General features: G+C 40.3%; 2 protein-coding genes across 7 annotated transcripts in view; both read right to left on the reverse strand.

Moving 5' to 3' along the window:
• Nucleotides 1-6852, reverse strand: part of LOC127950587 (general vesicular transport factor p115) — a 13663-nt gene extending 6811 nt beyond the window's left edge. For 2 of the 5 annotated variants that reach the window (XM_052547988.1, XM_052547766.1), the window contains exons 1-14: nt 6606-6851; nt 5127-5213; nt 4920-4984; nt 4757-4833; nt 4516-4530; nt 3703-3803; nt 3521-3623; nt 3368-3423; nt 3155-3275; nt 2898-3076; nt 2656-2796; nt 1726-1814; nt 1489-1643; nt 1187-1392 (exon numbers count right to left, since the gene is read on the reverse strand). In XM_052547988.1, coding sequence (XP_052403948.1) covers nt 1187-1392; nt 1489-1643; nt 1726-1814; nt 2656-2796; nt 2898-3076; nt 3155-3275; nt 3368-3423; nt 3521-3623; nt 3703-3803; nt 4516-4530; nt 4757-4833; nt 4920-4984; nt 5127-5213; nt 6606-6671 — 1461 coding nt within the window. In that variant the 5' untranslated portion in view covers nt 6672-6851. Of the gene's footprint in view, nt 1-1186; nt 1393-1488; nt 1644-1725; nt 1815-2655; nt 2797-2897; nt 3077-3154; nt 3276-3367; nt 3424-3520; nt 3624-3702; nt 3804-4515; nt 4531-4756; nt 4834-4919; nt 4985-5126; nt 5214-6605 lie in introns of all 5 variants that reach the window. The other 3 variants (XM_052548072.1, XM_052547899.1, XM_052547820.1) reach the window with 2 other exon arrangements.
• Nucleotides 6853-7904: 1052 nt separating this feature from the next.
• Nucleotides 7905-15191, reverse strand: LOC127950828 (rho guanine nucleotide exchange factor 38). Of its 2 annotated transcripts, XM_052548274.1 has the most exons (15): nt 15064-15168; nt 14687-14944; nt 11961-12145; nt 11702-11819; nt 11183-11330; nt 11082-11099; nt 10630-10829; nt 10403-10536; nt 10230-10334; nt 9911-10033; nt 9362-9673; nt 8968-9099; nt 8693-8894; nt 8409-8608; nt 7905-8320 (listed from the first exon to the last, which is right to left on the reverse strand). In XM_052548274.1, the coding sequence occupies exons 2-15, from the start codon at nt 14907-14909 to the stop codon at nt 8138-8140; spliced, it is 2283 nt and encodes a 760-aa protein (XP_052404234.1). In that variant the 5' UTR covers nt 14910-14944; nt 15064-15168; the 3' UTR covers nt 7905-8137. The 2 variants fall into 2 exon arrangements, with proteins under 2 accessions (XP_052404234.1, XP_052404156.1); XM_052548196.1 differs by having other exon boundaries at nt 14687-15191.
• Between the last annotated feature and the right edge of the window lie 560 nt (nt 15192-15751).

The raw sequence follows: 15751 nt of genomic DNA on the forward strand, positions 1-15751 counted from the left end.
CCATCACGACCCCAACCACCACACACACTCATATACACACTGATATAGAAAATATATATATATACTGCTTTTGTGGGGAAGTTTCTGGAAGTTTCCGTAATATTCTAGTGCTTTCTGGAAAGTGCTTTTCTGTCTTTGGCCATTTGGGTCAAACGGTTATCCATGAGTTTAACAGACGAGCTTGTACTCTTTTCGTTTTCATGAGCTCTGTTAATGATATCAGATTTATGATTTATATATTGTACATTTCATATTCAGCATCTCAGGTTCATTAACCCTTATGCGTTGTTGGGGACGTTTTCGTCCACTAGGGGGTAAAGTTGAGTCTTATTTTGGCCACAACTTTCTCTGTGTTTGAGCTAATGGAATGATTTTTGGTGACAAATCTTATTTTGACCCATATTTTGGGAAAATGCTTTGAAATTTTTAAAAAACGCAAATTCACTACCCTTTCAGTATGATCGTGGATGAAAACACCCACTAAATTAAACTGCTGTAAAAATGTATCAGATAAATATTTTTTTCAAATTTTTTTTGCATAAATCTATTAATCAACCTCAGTCCTGATCAAAACTACCAAATGTTTTAATGCTTTAATTACCAAGTTCATAATGATGTCACTGATTTGGGGAAAAAACACACAAAATTACATATTTTCAATATAAAAAGTGACTGTGGACTGGATATTTTTTTTTACCTTTTATCACAGTCTTGGGCATGTCAAAGATTAGTAGCAACATTGGCTTTGATGCATTGTTAGTTTTTGTGCAGCATTAGATTTAATTTTTTTCTCCGTAATTTGTTGTTGGTGGCTGTTTTTGCCCAATTGACTTCCATTAAAATGACATTTTTTGATTGCAAAGCCATGACACCATATAATCATGCATTCTTGATTGTTTGTGGTTTTCCCTTTTGGGAAGAGGTAAAAAATTTTATTTTTACACTTGATCACTAGGTGGGACCATTAACCCTTTAGATAGGACTGTGCAAAAAAAAGGCTTAATTTCTGGTTTGTATATGGAGTTATATGGAGTATAACAGCATATTATATTGTGTGTGTATGTGTGTGTGTGACAGAATTACTGAAGCAAACAGTTACCCTTGACTAAAGTCCATGAGCCTAAACGCATCCTCACACACACACACACACACACATGCAGCCCTAGCTTGAGTGTTTGAGAGGTACCTGGGAGAGGATGTTGGTGCACTGCTGGAGGAGGGAGACGGGAGGCTTGCCCAGACTGGTGGCCAGCTGTACACGCAGCAGCTGCTCTTTCTGCGTGAGGTTATCCTGCAGAGCGTGAGCCAGAGCCACAGCCGCACACCAGTTTGACAGAGAGTCCGCTGAGAACAGCCCTCCACACAACAGCTGCCCCGCGGAGATCGAGCTAGCTGAGGGACCGACAGACACAACACGGGTCACAGCATGCGCTCAGACGCAAACCATCCAAAACACAAGTTTACTAAATAAAGTCACCTTCCCCTTACCATCTATAGTGGAGGGCAGCAGTGTGGCTACGATCTCGCCCTGTCCTTTATGGTTCTTGTACAGGAAGCACTGGAAGCAGTAAAGTACAGCACAGCGCAGAACGAACGGCTGTCTCTCGTTCACCATCGACATGAGGAGAACTACAATCGCCGGCCTGGAGGAAACACCCAATGTGTTCATATTACCAACTTTTTTTGGTTACTGTTTCAAACACCTTTGCTGAAGACAGAGCAGACCTTGGTGGATTGGATGGTGCGTTAACAGATGCAAAGTAGTCCTGATTCACTTCAGAGCCACGGATGACTTCTGACACCGTATTGATGGTCTACACAAGAAGGACAAAGAGGAAACACTTCTTCATCACTGGTACAGTATTTAATACTGAAATTATCACAGAGCAGTAGGAAGTATGTATTTATAATGTTTATTATTTATAATAAAATCCAAAATGTGTGGGATCATACAAAATGCATGTTATTTATTTTTTAGTCCCAAGCTGAATAAGATATTTCACATAAAAGACGTTTAGGCCACAAGTGAAAATAATAGTTCAAAAGTTTTCATCCCCTTGACTGAATGATCCACAGTTGTGTTTGTGTTTAGTGATAGTTGTTCACGAGTCCTTCTGTTCTTCAGAAACATCCTTCAGCTCTCACTAACTCTTTATTTGTTCAGCATCTTTTGTGTATTTGAACCCTTCTCAAAACAATGACTGTATGATTTGGACATCAATGTCTTGCAAACCTATTGAATTTGAAAATCAGAGTAAATTTAACTTATTTTGTCTTCTGGGAAAAGCAAGTATCTTCTGAAGGGCAGTACTAAATTAAAAATCTGATATTTAGGCAAAATAAAAAAAAATGTACACATCTCCATTTTGGTCAAAAGTTTTCACGCCCCCGGCTCTTAATGCACGAGCATTTGTAAAGTTGTGTTCGAGTCCCTAAGTGTGAAGACATGGATCTCAAAATCATACAGTCTTTGTAAGAAAGGCTTCAAATACACAAAGAGGCTGTAAAACCAAAGAATTTGATGGATCTGAAATATTTAACGGTTTAACTGTTCAGGACTCATCAAAAATCATGATAATTGACATTTTGCAGTTTCTGCAAGCTATATGTAAACGTTCAGTTATGTAAATGTTCAGAAGAGAGTGCACATCTGACCTCTGTGAGGATGTCTGCAGGAACACCTGTGGCCATGAGGATGGTGCACAGCTGCTGGAGGAGCCCACACTGGAACATGGCCTTCTGACAGCTGGCCGTGGCCCCCGGAGCGTTCACTGGAGAAACCATCACTCGCACCAGCTGCAGAGAAGAGCTCAGATACTCATCCGCACGCAGCTATTCAGCTAAATGTGTTTAACACCAGAGAATATAGAAGTCAACGCAGGTAAATCATCTCAAACCTGCAGCATCAGATGGAGGTTGGTGGCCTTCTGTGCTGACCAGCCGGAGTTGTCATCTCCCACCTCGAACCACGGCTTCATCTTCTGGATATAGGAGCCTTCTTTAAAGAAATTCTGGTTGGAGCTATTGTTCTTCAGGAGGTTGAGCAGCAATAAGAGACAGTCCTCCACCACGATGCCTGTGAGGTCAAGATGCACTGTTCACCAGCGTCCTGTACGGTTTATAATAATGAAACAGGTGTTGGTTAACCGCATACCTCCATCGCTCGACCCCTCCTCTTTGATGATCTCAAGAAGCCTCTCAAAGGCGTTTTCAAAAGCCACGATCTTCTGAATCGCAGTGTTGCCTTTGGTGAGCTGCTGCAGCAGCAGGAGACCCTTGATCGAGGAAACAACAAATTACAGTGGTTTGATTTCAGAAGAGTTCGCCTGCGTGAACACTCATGTTAAAGTAGAGCAGGAACACTTACATCATTACGGATGACTTCTCTGGAGTCAGCAAGAAGATCCATTAACCTGGACACTCCTAAAACACAGCAACATTAAACATTAACTGTCTGATGTTCTCATAAACACACCTTAAGTGATCTATAAACCATAATGTCTAAGATTTCTGCACTCACCCATGGGGCTGACCAGGACGATGCTCTGGACCGGAGCACACTGGCTCTTCAGGAGCGCGGTCAGCAGCTTCACACCCGGCCAGCGCACATGGAAGTCAAACTCCTAGAGCAGGAGACATCGGGAATATCTTAAGTAGATGTGGACAGAAACTACAGGAGAACAGTACCAGAGACAGACTCACCTCCAGCAGTGTGAGGAGAAGAGTGATATTATCTGGTTCCCCGATGAACTTCTCACTGAACTGAGCTCCTAAATCATCCTCCTGCTTCTGCTGGCTCTCCTCTGACAAGAGAAAACCAGATGATGCTGAGAAACCTTGCTATGGTGTTACTCTTCTACATTACTTTAACATGAAAACAGCAGGGAGGAACAGACGAGAGGGGAAAGACATCAACACCGTGTGCTTTAACTGGCCACACTAAAACTGCAAAGAGCCAGAAAATGAACTACATTCAGTGCATATCTTATCAAGACTCCAGATGGAAAAGAAGCGCGTTAATACAACGAGCGATAGAAAGAAAAAAAAAGCACATTAACCAATAGGTTAGGAAACTAGCAAATAAAACCACTAAACCACACAGCAGTTAAAGCTCAACCTCTCCCACACAGCGAACATCACACTAAATGTTATTAATATTAGGACAAGACGTGCACTTTTCTTTCCTGTTTCCAATAGAAATAGGATTTTGATTTTATGGGATCTTTTTTAAATGGTTCCCTATATTCAGAGGGAAAGTTGCACCAAATACAATTAATACTTAAATTATTGCAGTTTATTAATACACAGTGTAATTTATTTGATTTTTATGTAATCTGTGCAGTAGCTCAGAACTTGTTTGGATGACACTGTAAGATCCAGACTTCCGAAATGCTGCTGTTTTATGGGATTGGGAAACTCGCTGGGAATTACACGCATAGCGAAGGTTTTCTGTGGGGATTTGGAAGCACAGATGGGTTTGGGTTAGACAGCATCATGCACACGAAAGTGCTTTACCTTCAGAATCATCTGCTGGATTTAACATGGAAAGAAAAAGGAGGAGGATCAGATCAAACAGAAACTGCAAGAGGAAGACTAGTATCAGACTGAAACCAGGTTTACGGACCGCAAGAACAACTAAAACAAAACTGCTCATCTGGAATATAGAAGGATACGATGTGAATTAGCCTACGGACATTGAACAAATCAGTTAAAACCTCACCATCTGAACCAGACAGAATAAATCATACAAACATACCTGGTTCCTCCTCTTCATCACTGCAAACTATATTGTACAAAGTGTCCAAAGCATAACCCAAGATCTCAGTGTCTGTCCTGTTTCAAATAAGTCATAATGTGTGGTGATTAACCCATAATTAACTTTTTTTATTTATTACAGTGAACTGAAGTTTGAAACATACCGGTCACTCTGCAGGATTCGAACCAAATGGTCCATAGCCATCGTGCCGACCTCCATTCGGTATTTCTGCAATTAAACATCTACTTGATACACGTTTATATATTTATACATAATCACACATGTCTGTGAAACACACGCTGCAGGTTCAGGAAGCACATAAACTACAGTGACACTGTGATGATCTTAATATCTGCACTGTGCTGCTCACCTTGGACAGAGACTTGAGGGCACGCACCGCATCTCTCCGGTCCTCCAGAAGGGTTGATGAAGCCACGCGGTCACACAGTTTCTGAACCTGAATACAAACAGATAGCGAGTTAAGGCCCAGACACTGCAAATAAGACGTCTTTGAGTATCCATCAGGGTTTAGCTTTTCATCAACTCTATCTGAGCTGGTATTTTATTGCAGTGTTTGGAAGATGTTGGTGTTAAGGGTAATGCTCTAGAATGGTTTAAATCATATCTAAAAGTCGAATCTTTCTTGGTTTGTCTTGGAGATCTGTGTTCTACAAATTACATAGTGGTGTGCCACAGGGGTCTATACTTGGACCTATTTTATTTTCATTATATAGGAGTCCTTTGGGCTCAATTTTTCATAAATATAATATAATTTATATGCCGATGACACTCTAAAATGTATCTCAATCCTTTGATGGGCTTGCTCAGTGTTTAGGTGATATAAGATCCTGACTGGCAAGTAACTTTCTTCATCTGAACACTTATAAGACTGAGTGTGTTGTTTTTGGACCTTCTTCTGCTTCAAGGGAAATTATAAGTAGTTTGGCCACTATTAAGATAAGCGTTTCAGATCATGTCAGGAATTTGGGTGTTATGATGGATTCAGCCTTAGTTTGAGATAAACAGATTATTAGTATGGTGTCAAGGCTGTCTTTTATCAACTCAGAATAATTTATAAACTGAAAACATTTCTCTCTTTTAAGGATCTGGAGACTATTATCCATGCCTTTGTGTCATCACACATCAATTACTGTAAATATGTTTATAAAGGGTCAATTATCTAGTCTTCAATTAAATGCTGTTGCCAGACTTTTGACTCATAGAGAGAAGACAGAGAGAATTACTCCAGTAATGGTTTCTTTACACTGGTTGCCTGTAGAATTAAGAACTGAATTCAAGGTTTTGCTGATGGCTTTTAAAGCATTGCTCCAACATATATTGTTTTCCTATTGATACCTAATCAAAGTTCAAGAAACTTGAGATCTTCGAATCAGATGATTCTTCATATTCCCAAAATGAGATTAAAATCAAAGGGTGATGGGTCTTTCGCAGTGACTGCTCCTCGATTATGGAATGCTCTCCCAATGCACATTAAATCTTATTTCCCATCTGTAGATGCTCTAATGTCATATCTTACTCATCCCAAAATTGTGAACAGTTGTGCGTGTGTGTATCTATACATAACTCTCTCTCTCTCTCTCGCTCTATATATACATATATATATATCAGTTACACACACACATAAACATACACACACATTTCTCTTTTGTCAACAGCCTAGTTATATATATATATATATCTCTCTATATATAGACGATGCCGTGCTGCTTGTCGAGCGAGTGTCCGAGCAGCTGTGTCGTGTTGTGTGTCTAAAGTACTGTCTTGTGTTGTTGTGTTGTCGTGTCGGTGTGTCTGAGGTAATAACTGTTTTTCTGAGGTAATAACTCACGGTGTCCGCGCCGCTCGGCTGCTGGCCCGTCGGCTGTCTGCCCACTACCTCCCAGATGTAGTTCATCCTCCTAAGTGTGCGCTTCAGATGATGCTTTAAATGTCTATCTTCACAGAGTAGACTTCTGCTAAACTGAAGGGATTTTTCAGGACGGGCAGAGAGTGAATGTCATTAAAACAGGAGCTGCCTGATGTTGATCTCTCAACGCGACAGCGCGCAGCCCGGAACTGACTCGGACGCGCACGCGCACGCACACAGACGTGGCGATACGTGGCTGAGCACAACGTCGATGACGTTCCATTAAAGAGACAGTTACACCAAAGCCGGTGAAAAACATGCGATATATTACTATACCGTTATTTTTTGTAACAGTAATAATGAAAGACAAAGCAGTCAAATTACATACAATCATTTTGTGATTCATTGTTGCTACAAACATAATAAAGTATTAGAAAAGTTTTAAAAAACCATGGTAGCTATTCTGTATATATATATATATATATATATATATATATATATATATATATATATATATATATATATATATATATATATATATATATATATATATATATATAGTAAACCTGATCTTGTCTTTTGATTTAAAGCCACATCGCTTGTACTGGACTGCACAGATTTCAGTTTATTTTATGTCAAAATGAAATAAAATGAACTTTAATAAACAAACATCCAAATGCAACATATTCTTCTCACACAAAAATGCAGTTTGAGTAAAATAAGACAGCCCTCCTTCTGACACGAGACAGTGTGCTACATCTATAAACCTCACAGGAACTGCATTAGAACTACAGGGTTGAACAGAACCTGATTAAATCACATGAACAAATAAAACGAACTAAAGTCTGATGAAAATTGTGGGTTATTTGACCAAGCCCTACGGTGTAATGTCTTCTTTCTCTCCTGCAGTCCAAACGCTCAGAGTATTCGTCTGATTGAACTGCTCAGAGTTCATCGTGGAATTATTACAGTAACTAGGTGAAGAAGTCTCTATAGACACACTTTCTTCAAGAAGTCTTTTTACAGAGAACAAGCCGTCTCCACTAATGAACAAATAAAAATGAAATGCAATGTCCGTGACGAGGATTGTCCATACTGTAAATAGTGCAGTGTGTGTGTATTAAAGTAGAAGATTTTGATTTTTAAATTGTAATGGTGTTTTTACAACATTTCTGCTCAAATAAGTGTTTTTCTGTCCAGGCGTCTGGACGAAACTCTTTATGTAGAATGAATGGTTTCTTGTTATATAGGAGATTAATGATCAACAGCTCACAAACAACAGACGTGGAAAATATTTTATTCATCATGTACTTTTCTATATATTACTATATACAGTTCCTTCAAATACATTTTTTTTTTCTTCATAACAATTTGTGTGTAATTCAAACAAACACTGTTGGTAGCTTCACACGTGCAAACATATTTGTGCAGGGTTGGCCTTCATTAACTATATTCATAGTTTTCTTCATTTAAATACAAATATTGATAGTGGTTAAAGCGATAAATCACATGTTTTAGGCATATGACATCTTTCCCAGGTAGTTGGCCGGGACGTATCCCTTCTGTCCGTTGGATTGGGCGAGCCACCAGTCTTTGTTTCCGCTGAGGTCAGAGAACTGAAGGATCTGCACGTGCTGGTGCTCCTGAAGCGTCAGCTCCTGCTCACAGCGCGCCTGGAACGCATACACTGCATAGAACTGGGGAAAAAGACCAGGAACATTAGTCTAATATTTGAAAGAGCAGCACTCTTGCTTGCATGAGACTGATTGAGTGGTTTTGTCTCACATGCTGGTCTTGGCAGGGCTCCGTCTCGTCCTGTGCTGAAGTGTCTGTGGTGCTGTAGGGACTACTGAAGCTCCTCATACTGCTGCTCCTGCCGCTGGACACAAACAGACTCAGATTGTCGAAGTCGTCCGGTCTCTCAGTCACCTCCCGCTGGGGGTTATACGCTTTCAGGAACGAGGAGTACACATAGCCCTGCGCACCTGAACACACACAGACACAGGAATCTGATTATCAAAGAATCCTGCTTTGAGAGAGCATCAGAGAGACTGTGATCTCAGACGTACTCCCGGTGTGAACGAGCCATCGACTGCTGCTTCCCATGGGGTCTCTGTCCTCCAGCAGGGCCACCAGCTCGCCCTCCAGCAGACTCACGTCGTTCTCCTGACACGCATTACAGTTACGCTTCAGCTGATAGAGCCGATCCAGCGCATGCTCCTCCAGGAGCCAGGCTCGCTGCTCCTCCGTCTGTCTGGGGATCTCTGGCACCTGAACACAGTCCTCCGTCAGACGGGACCTTCACCAGACATTAGACACACAGATGTACCTGTCCTGATCCTACCGTCTTCCTGTCCCGCTTCTCAAAGCTCACTTTGCGCTCCATCAGCTTCTGGGAATTTTCTTTGTAGAATCCAAGGTTGCTCAGCTCCTCCATGATGGAATTTTGGACTTCACTAACGTTCGACATGGGAACCTAGACGAGCGAGATAAGGGTTAGCATCTCCCAAGACTGATTTCTGAGTCTATTATGAAGTGACCTGGAAACTGTGTAACACACAAAGCTGATGTAATAGTTTGCCTGCTTAGAATATTAAAGACCGGTGGTTTTGGATCCAGCACAGCAGTAACTCAAGAAGTTCAAATGCACCATTTTGCCCTTGAGCAAGATACTTAAACCTGGGTTCCTGAGTGAAAATAGTTTATTTTTCTTTAGCACAACCTCTTCTTTAGCTCACCGGAATCTGCTGGACCGAGGGTTGAGCTGCTTCCATCAGCCTCCGGATCAGTCTGACCACACAAATCGAGCAGTTGTTGAGGATGGTCCTGACGGCGCGGTTGAAGCGCTGCAGCTCCTCCAGCAGCTGACCGTTGAGGGCCAGGTAATCTTTCTTGGCCAGGCCCTGCTCCTCTTTGGAGGATCGGGAATCCAGCTGGCTGCAGTAGTCCAACAGTTTATCGTAGCGCTTCTGGATCAGCTTCTGCGGCGATGCAAACATTCCCAGCAGACTCGAGAGAGGAGCCAGAACCAGCTGCTCCATGTGATCTTTCTGAGGAACACACACCGTACACATCTCTGAACACACCTGAGAACTCAATACAGACTTACACCTTACACCACAGAACGGGAAATAAGGGAATACTATTAAATAGTAACTTCAGCGTGACTCAAAGCTCATATGTTGCAGTTATTTCAACAATGCACATGACTTCTTTTGGCTTACATGTGATATTAAAGAGTATGAGATGTTTAAGAAATGATAAGAAGTGAGAGGAAAAACACTTACGAACTGTTTGTACGGGTCACTGCCATTCCTCTTGTGCTGAAAGCCATTTGTGTCTATTTTGTCTGGATCCTTCATTATAGCTTCCAGGTCCTGTGCATTTTGAACAGCAATGGAGATCATGTCCTATAATTTAAAGAGAAATATAATGCTTAAATGCTTCCAGATTCACAGTATGAGGCTTTTTTTCTCTCTCCGAAAACATTTAATAAACCCTCTATAGCCAAAATCAACTTTCCTATAATTGTTTAATTGTTCAGTTTGTCTAAGCGTATATATAATTGCATTATTGTGCATGCTTAACAAGCCGTCCCGTTCATACCTGGGTGTAGAGCAGGTAACAGCCGATGTTTTTCACCAGCTGCCTCACAGCTTTCTCAAGGCTACGGAAGAGTTTTTCCTCCTTGTCAAACTCTTCATCTCTCACCTGTCAGAAGAGATTCCATCACAATGTGATCACACTGCCGTCAAACATGCCTTGTTTCCGGACACTACCTGTGGCTCGACGCCTGTGAGGATCTTGAAGTAGCTCGTCAGACGGTCGGATTTCTTCCGGATAGAATGAATGTTGAACTTGTTGAGTTTTCCCATCAGAGAGGTTTCATCATCACTCCTCTTATACTTCAGCACTGAAACAACACAAGTGTTATATATTTGCAGATATATTCCCAAAGCAAAACCTTTTAACCCCAATACAGCAGCAGTAGTGGATAGTGTCTTACCGATGTCTTTCCTCCTCTTAAACTCGTTAATGTTGATGTTAATGATCTTGACAGTGGTCAGAGCTTCCTGTAAGGGTCTGTTGTCAGGGTGATCTGTGGGCGTGGCGTTCCACAGCTCGGCCAATAGCAGCGGGTATTTCATGACGCGTTGCACAGGTTTAATGAGCAGAGAGCCCATGTCAAGCAAATTAGGCTTCCCTCTGAAAAAAATAACATTGAGTGAAGAAAACGTTCAAAGCCAGACCTGGTGAACTATATAAATAGCTTTTATGATGTGTTTGTATCATGAGACGCCAGAAACAACAAAATCACAGGTTTGTTTACACATCTATAAAATGCATAGCTTGAATACACTACAGGCTGCATTGAGAACTAACATATGACATGTCTATAAAGTCACGAAGGATCTGAATGCATTTATGATAATGTTTAAATTAGTAAAGTATACTCACTCTTGGTCATATATCTTCCTGTGAGAGAGGAGACAGCAGATCATTAATGTGAACTCCAAAGACCTGCACATTACATTATAATAAGAGATAAAAGCAGTTACTTGAGCGCTGATATACATCTTCTGAAATGCTGCTGGATGTCCTCCTGTGCTTCATAAGATTTGAGTAAAGCGTTAGCCTCGTCGTGATGATAGCAGTAAACTCTGTACACGTCCTCCATCACGGCTTTGGTTTGGATAAACACTTCTCCTAAACAAAATAATAATAATAATAAAACTCAGACTGGAATTTATGAAGTTTAAAGAGGTCAGATTTTTATTTAAATAAAATTGTAAATAATTCAATTTTTATTTTTTTTAATTAAAATTAGAACAAAATAATTCATAATTTTTAGTCACTAAACAAAGTTCTAAATTCTAAATAGTTTGATAGTAATGTAATTTAATATATATATTTTTTTATTTAAAAAAACTATATAACAACATTATTTTTATTGGGTTTATTGATTTAATTATTATTTAGTTAAATAATAAACATGAATCAAGTAATCCTAATCTCTGATACTGGTTGTTGCTTGACATTAATGAGGTGTATGTGTTGGCTGGGTGCTGGTCAGTCACCGATGAGCTGTGTTTCGGGGTCAGGGTCAGCGACGGCGTGTTTCAGCCTCTGGAGCAGCTCAGCAGACACGTCACACACAGACTCCATGTTGGTGAACAGTCGATCCACATCCACCACCTGAAGAAGCCCAATCAAATCAATGCTCCAAACTAAACCCTCTCACAGAAACATCACAATGTGGGAAGCCTGTCATTAAATCAGATAAGTGGCAGCACTACTGATGGACTTGCACAGAAGGGAGTGTGGTTGAGAACATGCCTGAGCTGCTCTTAGAGGAAGCAGAACCTCACTTATGCACAGCTCCAGATCCTTCTGAAAATCTCCCTCTGTCCGAACCAGCTCCTCAATGACCTTTGACCTCTTGGTCATCCTCCTGTGGCGGATCTCTTCTGGATCCACGGCTGGGGATGTGGGCGCGGAGAGATCATGGGGAGACATTTTCTCTGATGTAAGGAGGAAAAAAAGATGAATTGTGCAGTTTAGTTAAGATTTACATACACCACTCAATCCTGGTAAAGAAAATCCTGTCTCAAGAAAAAAAAAAAACAGCAACTATGGTTGCCAGAAATTCATGGTGACAGTGTTTCAGGTATTATGGAAGATTGCATATATTTTTACAGCTATATATATATATATATATATATATATATATATATATATATATATATATATATATATATATATATATATATATATATATATATATATATATATATATATATATATATATATATATGATGTGGCACAGTTAGCCAATTAACAGGATTTTACTGTGGCATTTTTAGTCTTTCTCTGTCAAAATTTAAATTTTTCGTGTTTCATGTCAAACTTATCATTTTTGTTGCTGTTAAATGCAAACCCTCTTTGGCTGAAAATATCTCTGAAAAAAAAAAAAAATTCACATTGCTCTTGGACTGACCTGAGAAACTGACCTAGAGTGTTTCCAAAAAATATTACAGATGCACAAAAAATTACATTAATAATTACAATTAAGAATGTTTTCATTAGGAATCATCAAAACACAAGAGTACAAACTGTATTTCTATCTAAATCAAACTAAAAAAGCATGTTTTGCTGCCGGTAATAGCACAGTTAAACAAAGCTGGTATGTTCTTTGGGAAGTGAGGTGATACTTTGTTTCCTGATCACTTCCTCTTCACAGAGAGGCGGGGCTTGAGGTCATATTACTGTCTGTGATGTCTACGCCCAATAATACCTTTACCTGCACATCTCAAAGAAGACGATTTAAACAGACTAATCATTAAACCAAATTGTAATATTTTCAGACGTAAATAAGGAAATGATTGCAGTGCTGTGAGGACTTGCACTTGAATTACTTAGTAATGATCCAATCCTACATTTCACACGTCAAGATTAAACTTCAGCAACCCAGGAAACAAATCACAATGTTCATGCTTCAGAAAGAGTGACACCAACCTCCAGTCTCCTAACAACACATGGTTTATGTTTTATCAGTAATAAATGATGCTCTAGTGAAGCTGCGTTTGAACTGTCTGAGCAGAAAGGAACACACAGAGCCTTTCACAAGACTTTCACTGAAGGCCAGTTCATGGAAACAGATCGCATTTCTGCAGGAAAACGTGACCTGACTGAACTCAAGCTTGGAGATGTGTTGATTTCCTGTAGCTCTGCTGCATATGTGTTGTATCTATAATGATTTGCCTATTTGATTTTAAAGATGTTCAATCATTTGAAAGCCATCATACTTTCTCTGCTTGGTTTGACTCAAAAACACAAAGCAAACATACCTCTTACAAACACACACACACACACACACACAAGTGGAACCTGCCCATCAAGACCTTGTGTCTCATGTGATCAAGTGTTTGCTTTGGCAGGTTTTCAGACATGAAACTATCAGATTTCAAGCACATTAATGCAGCCAAACTAACTTGCTTGCACAATATTCACTATACACTCAGTTTTATGAGCACTTCCTGTTCAAGCATCAACTTTTCCTCAATGATGTCATCACGTTTGACCTGTAATGTGCCATATAACATAAAGCCGGCTGTCAGTGGATCTAAACATGGTTAGAATTCATGGAATTACAAAATGGACTGTGCTTTTGCGTGTGTATGAAGAACTAAGGGTATTTCAGCTGAAAGGATTCTGATTGCTAATAGTTTAACACGTACAAAAAGAAACTAAAACTGCTGACATATTCCTCCCGTTGTCAGCGTTTCAGTGCTGTTTGTTCAGAGGAATTCTATTCGTGAAATGGTTTGTTTGCTTTTTAGAAATCCATCTGTGGAGTCTCAGAATTCCCCTTCCTGTGATTTGAACGAATGCCAGCTCATTGTGTTTATATAAGAGCTATTGTCTGTAAACTAAGAAGCTTGTAGGACAAGACTGTCTTCATAGTATGTCCTCAAAGTCACGACTCGGCCGTCCTGAAGGGCTTCATTCCCTGCTCACCGGAGGCTGCCAAACCAGTTTTTCTACAGTGATGTCATTGTCAAGTTAAGAATGTGATGGCACTGACATATCTGTGACATGATGTACACAAGAAAGTGAGTGAATGAAGAAATGAACATTTCTTAGTTTGATATTCTTTGTGTCAGATAATGCAAAACGAGTGAATAGACTAACTCAAGATGTGCGCTGATAACTAGCAACTTCCTGATCCAGTAAACAGCACAGGCTCTGTGTCCGAGCTTGTTTACGACTCTTCCACAACCACGCAGCATTGTGAGCCAGCTTCAGTTTGCATATGTGACATCAGTCCAGAGGGAATAGAACAAAACAACACAGCAGGTGCGAAGCATCGGCACACATGCATGGCCTCGTTCTTACTTCACTCCTTACAAAGATCTCATGGAACTTGAGAAGGGACAATAACTGGCATCACAGAAAATATCGGTGACTAAATAAAACAAGCTGCTTTTAGCACGACAATAGTCTTTATATAAGGCTGTTTTGTTTAACCACTAAAAGAGAGCCAAAAAAACAATAAAGCTTACCTTTAAGTTTAGCACTATACTCTGTCTTGTCAGAATGGCACCTTCTCACCAAGGTTGAGATGCTGATGTCACCTTTGGAAGCGTCATCATCCACAATAGTGTCTGTCTTCCTCCTTTCCAGGTATCTTATGAAAAGTCTGTTTCTCCTTTTAATGCCTTTATCCTTGTCTTTTCTCTCCACCTTTTCGTTCTCCCTGTCATTCCCGCTGGCCTGGGGCTCCATGTTCGGCCTTTCTGCTCCCTCTCGTTTGTTTCTCTCTGGTACAGAGGTTAAAGAGAGAGAGAGAGAGAGAGACGGAGAAGGGGAGAGTCTGGGAAGCGGAACAGGTGCTATTCTCTCCATGCAGGTGAACCCTCCCCCTCCGCTTCTGTCATACCTGCCTCAGGTGAGCTGAAGCCACGCCTCCTTCACTCGCTCTTCACCACACACACACAGATACAGAGCTAGAGATGAAGGATTCTGCTCTTCTCTATCTATCTATCTATCTATCTATCTATCTATCTATCTATCTAAACTCTAAATACAGTTTTTAAAGTTAACTGTATATGGGAGGCTAAATAATCCCGGTTGGAGATATAGATTCGGATGGTTGCAGACAGAGTTAATATTAAACAAGAAGGAGGGTCTGATGACTTAACTTTGAAGGGCATGACAAAGGTCGACATATCAAACAGGCCTGTATTTTTTTCCATTCGTGTCAACATTTACAAAGCATTACAACATCGCTGGTGTGTATATATCAAGAGTAAGAGCAAATGTGTAAACCTCGTCAAATGCCACATGACTGTGAGCGCTCAAATATGATTTCTGTGGGTGTTGTTTTAGTCGATCAGATGCTTTCTTAGATTTCAATCAGACGATGCTATCAGTACTCTAACGTGTCTCTAAAGTAGATAAAGAGTCGATGGAGTCTGATAAAGTAGTAGATCTAATAACTGAAAAGAAGAAGGGATTTTGAAGAGCACTGCGTTATTGCATACATGTTGAATGATGGGAGACCAGAAGCTGACACAAGATCAATTTAAATCAAGGCTTTCTAGGAATATTTATTTTCAGGAAGGTAC

This window comes from Carassius gibelio, chromosome A1 (genome assembly GCF_023724105.1).
Source record: "Carassius gibelio isolate Cgi1373 ecotype wild population from Czech Republic chromosome A1, carGib1.2-hapl.c, whole genome shotgun sequence".
Taxonomy (NCBI): Eukaryota; Metazoa; Chordata; class Actinopteri; order Cypriniformes; family Cyprinidae; genus Carassius; species Carassius gibelio.